This window comes from Leishmania donovani, chromosome 9 (assembly GCF_000227135.1).
Source record: "Leishmania donovani BPK282A1 complete genome, chromosome 9".
In the NCBI taxonomy this organism is placed as follows: domain Eukaryota; phylum Euglenozoa; class Kinetoplastea; order Trypanosomatida; family Trypanosomatidae; genus Leishmania; species Leishmania donovani.
In genome coordinates this window covers 135,113-145,112 of record NC_018236.1, presented here as the reverse complement: position 1 = coordinate 145,112, position 10,000 = coordinate 135,113, and the positions used below count along the sequence as shown (strand labels likewise).

Below are 10,000 nucleotides of genomic sequence, written 5' to 3'. Positions count from 1 at the left end.
CTTTCGGCGCAGCTGTTCTGCCTCGTCCGACTCTGGTGCCGCCTGCACGAGGGGTTGGCGGCGATACAGCAGGACGTACTCGGTATCTGTCGCCACTACTTCCTCCGCTTGCTCCACCTCATCGTCGCTGATGTACACCCACGCCTGCCGCTCCTCCGTCGCCTTGTAGAGGAAGACGGTGTAATGGCCGCCGTCGTAGCCGCCGTGGTGGTTGACAATGCCGTCTAGCGTGTAGGTGGTTGCGATGGAGCTGGCGGGGCTGCTGGCATCGTCCCTGCTCGCGTGATGCTGCTGGTGGGGCTCGTTGCCGGTGCTCCACAGACAGGGCGGGATCGGCTCTGCGAACGGTGCGACGCTGCTGTGCAGGTAGTGCCGCAGGTCGAGGTACTCCGGCAGCGCTGGCGGCGCGTCGTCCGTGTTGATAGGCGACTGCCTCGCCTGCATCTTCGTGAGCGGCCGCCACGAGGTGGGAAAGAAGACTGAGTCCGACTTCTTGCTGTTAAAGAAGCGGCCGGCCTCGAAGCGCTTCATGTGGATGAGCAGGTACTCGGGCAGGGCAAGAAGCGTCTCCGACTTGGTGGCGTCGGTGGTGGTGTCGCAGGACTCGCAACGGTACCTGTTACACCCGCGCAGCACCTCCGGCTCGAAGTGAATGTCGAGGCACTCGTCCAGCCACAGCGGGTACGGGAACGGGTCCTGGAAGAACCGCTTCAGCTGCCTCCACGCCGCCACGCAGAGGGAGAGGGGGTTCCACCACGTCAGCCGAAACGGCTTCTTCACCTGCCGCAGCTGCCCATCGAAGTCGACGCGGCGCGGCACATTCGGGTGCGCCAACGCGTAGCGCCGGCGCTGCTTCGCCGTCGGCACATCCAGCAGCAACCCATTGAAGGGGCTCACCACGCGCGATACCGCGCGGCAGTTGTGGCACTCCACCTCCGACAGCGTATACCCGCGGAAGCCGTCCAGCAGCGGGTTGAAGTGTAGCCGCGGGGGCTTGAAGGAGTTGGTGTAGGCAATGCCTTGCCGCTGCTTCACACGCCGCTCAAGTAGTTCGTTCTCGCGATTGACCCGTTCCATCAGCCGCAGTACGGTGAAGAAGTGCGCGCTGCGCGGACCCGGCAGGAAGGTGTCCTCACTAGTGGAGGAGAGCAGCGATGGTTGGGAGTACTCCTCGATGTTGCAGGGCTCGCTGTAATCGCGCCGATGCGGCGATGCGGAGGGCGCGGTCTCGGCTTCCAAGAGAGGCGCGGTGGCGTCCTTTAGAGCTCGCGCCACTGGCTCCGAAGCCCGGGGAGAGGAGGCCAAGGACGTCACGCCCTGCCGCAGCGCCGCGGCATCTTCTTCAAACGACTGTAGCAGCTGTGCCACTTCCACATACTGACCGCCCTCCTCCTCCAAGCTGGCCAGCAGCGACGTCATCATCTCTGCGGCGTCTTGCTGGCTTCGACCCTCGAACTGCGGATACGCCTGCGCGAGGGAGTCGAGCGCACAAATGGGCGAGATCGCCCTCTCACCGGCTGCACATCCCATTTCCATGCGGGCGAGCAGGGTGGAGAACTCCTGGAAGAGCGTGTGGGTGGCGGCACCCCCTTTCAGGCACAGCTTCGTCGTTGCCGTTGCCGCTTCAGCCCGCGGCATCGATACGGCGTGGGCGGTGAGGGGGCCGTTGCTCTGTGTACTCTGCGCAAATGGCGAGTTGCGCACTGCATAGACGAGGGCGGGGCAGTTCACGAGCAGCTGCACACCCGCGTTGAAGTAGCACGTGTTGCCCAGGTTCTGCAGCGGGCATAGGACCATGGGGTTGAAGTCGTCTTGGCGGCTCGCCTGCGCCTCGGCACGCCGCTGAGACGCGCTGGTGTCCTTCCACGTCAACGTGCGTGACGGCGCCGCCGCCGAGTAGGTTGTGGTAGCTGCATTGTCTGGCGTGGCGATGGGAGAGCCGACGCCGTCGGCGGTTGCGGGGGTGTTTGGGAGCTCCTTTCCGTTGCCGCACACGGCGAATCTGAGGCTGGCGGTGCTGCCGTTACTCCATGCAGCCCTGCTCTCCGAAGCGGCCCTTGCAGCTGGCATTGTGATCTTTTTACCCCCAAGCGGCGCGCTCAGCGCCGCGTCTGTCGGTGCGACGGCGCTCACGTCGAGCGGCAGCTCAATCGCCTCGTCGAGCTCCATCTCGAACGAGATCATCGACTCCTCCTTGAGCGACTCGTGGTGCTGCTTCCGCCGCGACGACGCTGCCGTGGCGGACATGATGGACAGCAGGTAAGATGTGATGGTTCGGCGACACCGTGGCAGCACGCGCAAGCGCATGCACGAGAGGAACAGAGAAGGGCAGAGGACAGAAAGGGCGAAGGAAAGCAGCACCGAGAAGGGGGAGAACGAAATGCGCCAGGCTGTAAACCACACCGACAGCGCCAACGGAGTCTGTCTTCGCGGGGCACCCTCTCGCCCCTTCCCACTCCCACCGCGCCGCTTCGCTACGAGCCAAAGAGGGGGCACGCACAACCCTCGAAACAACAACAGCGGGCACTACACCGATACGAATCGACCGCAGCTGAAAGAATAAGCAGGCGAAACCCGTGGAAGGGAGGAGGGCACTTAGGAGAGGGACGGAGGGCGACGCTCACGATCTGAGCCGCAGCGGACCCACGCGCACGCCTGATAAAGACACAAGAGAGGGGAGGAAGGGAGGGAGGGAGACTCAGCAGACTCCTTTCCCCCTCTACACACACGCACGTCCACACCCACACCCACGTCCACACCCACACCCACCCACACGGGCACAGAGTCGCGAGGACGGAGCAGCAACCCGCGTGTGCAGTGGAGAAGGAGACGACGACACGTGCACACGCGCGCAGAAAAAAAAGAACGAAACTGAACGGCAACAACGCACAAGACGTGGCCCACACTACCCCGTAGCGCTCTCAGGCGGTGACGTGGGAAGGCGGCGATGACTTTGGAAAGGCGGGTGCGGGTGGGGAGAGAGAGTGTGCTCGCCGCTCTGTATTGGACGACGTATTTTTCTTTGCTAGATTCGGGGAGGGGTATGTGTGTGTGTGTGTGTGATGGTGGTGGTGTTGGTGGTCTCTCACAAACACATACTCGTTTCGTAGCCTGCAGAACCGTGATGGCACGTGTGCGCGTTGCGCGCGCGCGCCAGTGCGTTGGCTTGAGAAGGTGTTCGACAGATAGATGTGGCTTAGGTGCACGTGTAGGTTCACTGCGCCTACAGTGCTAATAATAGTCGCAGCGCTGTCGGCTGTGATAGAGGAGAACAGCAGCAGTGGGTGAGGCTTCGATGTCTTGTTCTTTATGCCTTGCTCGCTCACAAACCTGCGCGCGCCATGATGGCAAGACGTTTGTGCGAGGAGGTGAGGGGCCGCGAGAGGGCATCATGCAGGGCCGTCAGAGATCCGAGAGCAGAGACAGCAGAAGCGAGCGCGAGGGGTCGTAAGGAAGACACAGGAGAAGCAGTGCCGTAACAGCAGCAGTGTGCACAGAGGTGAGGAGAGGGAAGGGCCACACGACTCACGCGTGCATGCAGGCATGGCGCACGGCGCACAAACACGAAGCGGACATGGGAGCGCACCGGCGGTATGGTGTGCGGGCTGGGAGGGAGGGGGGAGGGTTTGCACCAAGCGCCCCGAAGCACATAGATCCACGTGTGTAAAACGCGCGGAGATATGGATGTGTCGGGCGCGCAGACGTGCCAGTGTGAGCCGCAGGGGAAGAAGGGGAGGGATGGGAACAAAGAAGGTGAGTGGGGGGGGGCGGGGCACACCCGACACCCGTTCTGGCGCACACACACAGATATATATATATGTGTTTAGGTTTATATAGATCTAAACAGATGCACGCCAGTTGTACGAGAGGCAATGCAGAGCTCAGGCAACCAACACCACCATTCCAGCATACACCGCTTGACACAAGCACACACAGACACAAGCACGCTAACCAAACGTAGCGGCAGCGGAACGGAAGGGGAGGGAGTTGAGGGGTCGCATACGTGACGGTAACACCGGTGCGTTGATCTCCCACCCCCTCACAATAAATACTTAGCTAAGTTCACATTCTTCTGGAGCTTCTCCGTCGCCTCCCGCACCATCTTGGCGTTGATTTCCACCCTCTTGCCTTCGTACTCTTCGCAGTTGAAGCTATACGGGTCCATGACGCGCTCGAGGATTGTGTTGAGGCGACGGGCGCCGATGTTCTGACCTTGACTGTTCACTGCGCAGGTCACCTTGGCCAGCTCATTGACGCCGTCCTCCGTGAAGACGACGTCGATCTTCTCCGTTTTCAACATCTCTTCCTGTTGCCGCAGTAGGTTGAACTTGGGCTCCGTCAAGATACGGCGGAAGTCCTCCTCCGTCAGCGCCTGCAGCTCTACGCGTACAGGCAGTCGGCCCTGCAGCTCCGCGATCATGTCGGACGTCTTGACGACGTGGAAGGCGCCGGAGCAGATGAAGAGGATGTTGTCCGTCGCAATGACGCTGCCATCCTTCATGGTGACGTTGGAGCCCTCGATCAGAGGCAGCAGGTCTTGCTGCACCCCGGTGGAGCTGACGTCGGCGTTGGCGCTGGACGGCTCGGCAACCACCTTGTCGATTTCATCCACAAAGACAACGCCCTCCTCCTCCGCTAGCGCACGTGCTAGCGTGTTCACTGAGGCTTCGTCGATGAGTTTGTCTAGCGCCTCCTGCGTGGCCAGCGGCACAGCGTCAGCCACCCGCTTCGTCACGGACACCTTCAGCCTCTTCGGCTCCCCTCCCAGTCCCAGCAGCATGCCGACCGACTGCAGATCGATGCCGCCCTCCTTCGGTGGCTTCGTCGGCGCCTGCGGGGCATTGATGTCGATCGTCACCATATCGTTAGTGATTGGCTCATCCAGGTAGTGCTCGCGGAAGTACTCGAAGTTGTGCTGCTGCTGCTGCGGCTGCGACTCCTCCGCCTCCGCTGCGCTGTCGTCTGCGGCTGCCGCCGTCACTTCCTCGGCCTTGCCGGTGCTAAGCAGAGAACGGTCCATCGCTCGCATCCGCTGACTCACCGACCAGGCGCTATACACGGTGTCCAGCGCCATGTTCAGCGCCTCCGCATGCCGCTCCGCCTCGAGCGCGCGCCTTGCCTTGAGCTTGGCGTTCGTGTACAGGTCCTCGATGATGCTCTCGACGTCCTTGCCCTTGAAGCCGACCTCCGTGTACTTGGTGGCCTCCACCTTGATAAACGGGGCGTCCGTGATGCGCGCCATGCGACGCGATATCTCCGTCTTGCCGACGCCGGTTGGACCAATCAGCAGCATGTTCTTAGGCACCACCTCCTTCCGCAGGTCGGCGTCGCTGAGCTGCCGACGACGCCAGCGGTTGCGCAGCGCAATAGCCACAGCGCGCTTTCCAGCATCCTGGCCAACAATGTAGGCGTCCAGTATTTTCGTGATCGCCCGCGGCGAGAGATCGTCAAGCTTGCTTGCCTTTTCTTTTGTGACCTGCAGCACGTCAGGGGACGGCGTGCTGGCCGCCGTAGCCACACAAAACAGCAGCCGAGTCGGGAAGCGAAGCATTTTCCCTTTTCCCAGGTCGAGAGTAAAGGAGGCGTCGCGTGCACACACGTGCTCGTATATATATGTGTGTGTGTATGGGTGTATGCGTGGAGACGCAGGGCTGAGGGGCGAGAGCAGCGAGAGGAGAGGTGGCGATGGTGGTGGTGTAGGGAAGATGGAGAGGGCTCTTGCGGACAGGATGAACGCCTGCTCCACAAGAGAAGCCACGAGCGACACGATGTACGTGAAGCGAAAGAAAAGAAAGCAAGCGCACGTCTGTGTGTGCGTGCGTGCGTACACAGAGGATTGAAGGGTCGCTGCAGCTCCCGTCCGCGCAGGGGAGGGCGGGCGCTGTGCCTCTCACGTGCGCCCCTTTGATAGGCTCTGTAACTCTTTAAATTGCTCGCAAGGGTGCGTAGGATGCAGCCGAAGTACACACCGGGGCGCCCGTCCTTCTCTCTTCACCGGGGAGGAGGGGGGGTAGGGAGCGGTTCGGTTCCTTTAAAGAGTGGGACGAGTGCCAGGTAGCCGGTGTGCGTGCGTTGCGTGAAGCCCGGCGGTGGAAAGGTGTGGGCTGATACAAGACAAGAAGGCGAGAGACATTGATGTGATGCACAGGCACGTGTGGGAGAGGCTTGTGTGCAGGCATTGACACATGCATAAGCGCGAGGCGCTCTGCTTGTCGCCACGAGTGTCCGATGTGTTCGCCGTCCATACGTCCTGGATGGGGAGACTGGGGAAAAAGCAACACTGCACCGGCCCTACAACCCCTGCTGCTTTTCAGGTTTAGGCGCCGCGGTAGGGCGGGACGGAAATAAGTGATAAGCGGCAGCGCCGCCTATCACTGAGGAGGGCGTGTGCGTGCGTTTGGGGGAGGGGGACGGGGACGGGGATGAGAAGATAACATGCTGCTTGCATCTTGAGTTGTTGCCCGCATCGGCGCCCCTGCGCGAAAGGACGCCGGCGCGTGCCAACGTTAGCCACCGTGTACTTAAAGGGAGAGAAGGGAAGAGCAGCGGTGCACGCACACACGCACGCACGCCTGCATCAGCGAACCCGAGTGAACGAAGCAACCACCGCGCCTGCGACGTAGAGTTTGAGAGGAGGGGAGGGAAGGGGACGGGGGCGGCGAGCGCGCTGCACTACGCCATGCCTCGCTGTTTCTCTGCTTCACCCACCCACAATGGGACGAAGTTGACGCCGGGACCCTCCCACCAGCGCGGCAGCGACGCACGCGCGCCGCTAGAACGAGTCGCTGCCTGTCAGCATTGGACCGTACCGCCGTGCGATGTGCGTCATCGTAATCGCAACGAAGCTCGCCGTCACGAAGAACGTAAGCCACGTGGGCCCCACCACGTCGTCATAGCGGATCTTGCGGCGAGCGTAGACACGCCGCGACCGTGCCTTGAAGCCGATATACGCGTACGCCAGCGTGAGGAGGGCGATGGCAACCATGACAACCCCCGTCACGACGTGAAAGTTGTCCTGCCAGAACGGCGAGTGGTGGGCGACGTCCTGCGGCAGAAAGAGCCCCTTGCCGAACCGAATGCTGGTCAGGCCCAGGAGGCCGAAGGACGTGGCGAGCTGCATCCATTTAACCATGTACCGCTCCGACGTCAGCAGCGTCTTGGGGTCGTACTTCTGCGGCACCTTGATGCGCTTGCCCGTCTGCCACGGGATCTTTCCGTAGAACACCTGTGCGGCCGCGTTCTTGCTGTCCTTCGGGTCGTAGCAGAGCGGCTCCGTGCCGTTCTCCGAGTAGGGGTAGAGGTGGAAGGTGGTGTACGCCATGTGGCGTCGATCCACCGAATACTGCACCACCGGGAAGAGGCCAGGCTGCACCGCGCCCTGGCCAGCGTCTTTCGTTCTCTTGTCTGCCTTTCCGTCAGCGATGCAGTCCACAGCGGTGAAGGAGTTCGTCGTCGACGCCGCCACGGACGCGTTTGCGGAGCTCTCCGCGGTGCCGTCGGTTTCGTGCTGCAGGCTGCGCAGAACACGCTGGTAAATCTTAGCGTAGTCCGTGCGAGGCAGGAACTGCGCCTCCGACGCGCCCACCGTCTGCGTCTGCGCCGGGTTCGTACCGAAGATCAAGCGATCGGCCGTGCGCTCGAGGCAGCCGGCGGCCAGGCCCATCGTCGGATCCCAAAGGTGCACTTCCGGCTTCGTCGAGGCACGAATGTCAATGTCGAGCTGGTGCATCCAGTACGGGACCATGCTGATGAAGGAGGTGTGCCCGTACAGAGAGGCGATGCCATGCGCGTACTTGCTGAACTTAGGGACACTTTCCATGTAGCGGCACCCCATCAGCTCCTCGATCCATGGCGCGATGCGCTCGTTTTCGGCGCACTGCAGCTTCACCTCCACCACCGCGTAGGGGAAGTGGGAGACGGGCGAGTCGCCGCCGGTGTAGCGCCAGTGGTGGTCGAGCCCGAAGTCCTCGGCAGACATGCGCAGATCTGTGTCGATGCTCACACGCACCCTCTGGTCGGCGCCCCGCTGAAAGGCGGCGCGGCCGCACTGCGTCCGCAGCACTGGTTTCAAGTCGTAGGCGTGTATCTTTGAGAGGATCTCCGCCGAGAGGGACTTGAACGCCTCCTGCTCCTCCTCGCTCGCGTTTCGGCGCTTCAGCTTCTCTACCGCCGGCAGCAGGCTCAGCTGCGCGTGCACAAACGCGTCCACCTCCTTCTCTTTGATGGCGAAGCGGCGCTTGTTGCTGCGCTCGCCGCTCCACGCCTCGTGGTGCACCTTGATCTCCATGAACACGTTGTCGTCTTCCTGCAGCGCGTTCCAGTCCTCGGCGTAGGTGTCCGAGTACCACCGCATGCGGATCAGCGTGCTCCCCTCAATGCGCTCCAGGCGGCGGTGGTAGAAGAGAAACTTGTTGTTGTCGTAGTAGACGGAGCTGACGGGCGAGAAGAGGCGGAACGGGACGCCCTTCTCCTTACTCTCCTTGTACGTGTCCTTGAAGGTGCTGAGCGGCAGATGCGGGACAATGCGCGCAATCACGAAAGGGAGGTCCTGCAGGTGCACCCAGTACTTGACGGAACGGCGGTCAAACACCTGTGAGCCCTCGGCGCCGGTGGGGATGCTGAGCTTCCCCTTGGCAGAAATGCGCTCCTCCGTCTGCTTGACTCGGTCGTAGACGCGCGACAGGTGGCAGAAGACCTCCTCGACGGAGATCTGGTCATAATCGTACTCGACGTAGATATTCTTCCAGCGGTCGCCGGTCGGGCCCAGCACGGCGTAGCGGTACATGCGGCCAATGATGTGCTCGATGGTGTCAGTGTTGAGGTTGCGGCACTCGACGAAGCGGAGCAGCTCGTGCATGATAGCATCCGCGATGAGGCGCGCTTCGCGCGGCAGCAGGCGCTTCGCCGCGCTCTTGGGCTGGTTGCTTAGGGTGATACTGCGGTTCGTCACCACCTCTTCCTCTGTCAGGTACTTGGAGCACTCGTAGAGGCGCAGCGACAGAGTCAGCAGCTCCGCCTGCTTGCGCTCGCACCACTCGTACACTCGCATCTTTTGCTCCAGGAGAGAGGCATAGAGCTCGTCTGGGGTTGACGGGTTGGCGATGTTTTCCTTCATGCGGTGGAGGATGTCCTTGGTTGCCTTGTAGTCCACGTAAGCACCCTGGTCCCGGAAGTCCGGGTACATGGCGCTGCGCCATGCCTTGCTGTACGGCATGATGGTGGCAGGGCGTCCGCTTTTCGTTCCTGCAATAAAGCGGATAAAGGAAGAGGGAGGGGGTGGGGCAGCAGCGGCGGCGGCGGCGGCACGCGCGTGCGCGCGTATGTGTGTGTGTCTGGCCTTTTCTTTGTTGCTCGCTTGCCGGGTTCAGACGAAGTCGATATGACGGATACTGTTAGCGCAGAGCCGTGCTAGTGCGGCGGACCTCTGCGGATCAGAGTAGGGAGAGAAAGATGTGCGGGGTGTGGGCAGCTTGTGTGGGAGCTCTCACATAGGGCGTGTGCAGAGTTCGAGAAGGATGCAGCGGGGCGACACAGCAGCAGCAACTGCCGTGTCGGTGCGAGTCGCAACGCCACGGACAACTGCAAGCACAGAGGGACGGGGCGATGGCGCGAAGCGGGGTGAGAGGCAGCAGAGAGCAGTCAGCATACGCACACACGGGAGAGCGGCTTGGCTTCGCTTTCCGTTTTCAACGTGCCTGTTCTCTGCTGTACAACATGAGCGAAACCCCACATCAGCCCCCTGGCCCTGCCATGGGACCTCATCCCACGGCGCGAAGCAGCGGTAGCCGCACGCCTTGCAGCAATGCGCCGACTCGGTCATCGGAGAACACGGCCTCTTCCTCAAACCCTGCCCGCCTCCCGCTTCGCAGGTCGCTTCACAGCCGCGCCCATCGCGCTGGCTGCCACCGGGTGCATCCCACCCCCCTCGGGGGTGGGGGAGGGGGCTGCACGCAGGCTCCTCCCCACACATCAGTGGGCCGGGGGAGGGCCGCGTGAGGCA

At 62.2% G+C, this 10,000-nt stretch overlaps 3 protein-coding genes across 3 annotated transcripts in view; all 3 read right to left on the bottom strand.

The window, feature by feature from the left end:
- Nucleotides 1–2,307, bottom strand: part of LDBPK_090390 (ubiqitin hydrolase, putative) — a gene marked incomplete at both ends in the record, with an annotated part of 2,850 nt that extends 543 nt beyond the window's left edge. The window contains one exon of the mRNA XM_003858673.1: nt 1–2,307. This exon is cut by the window's left edge and continues 543 nt beyond it. Coding sequence (XP_003858721.1) covers nt 1–2,307 — 2,307 coding nt within the window.
- A 1,732-nt stretch (nt 2,308–4,039) lies between these two features.
- LDBPK_090380 (heat shock protein HslVU, ATPase subunit HslU, putative) lies at nt 4,040–5,551 on the bottom strand (the record flags this gene model as incomplete). Its single annotated transcript, XM_003858672.1, has 1 exon — nt 4,040–5,551. One exon carries the CDS (start codon nt 5,549–5,551, stop codon nt 4,040–4,042), a length of 1,512 nt encoding a protein of 503 aa, XP_003858720.1.
- A 1,221-nt stretch (nt 5,552–6,772) lies between these two features.
- LDBPK_090430 (hypothetical protein, conserved) lies at nt 6,773–9,214 on the bottom strand (the record flags this gene model as incomplete). The annotated part of the gene is made up of 1 exon (XM_003858671.1): nt 6,773–9,214. One exon carries the CDS (start codon nt 9,212–9,214, stop codon nt 6,773–6,775), a length of 2,442 nt encoding a protein of 813 aa, XP_003858719.1.
- Nucleotides 9,215–10,000: the final 786 nt, after the last annotated feature.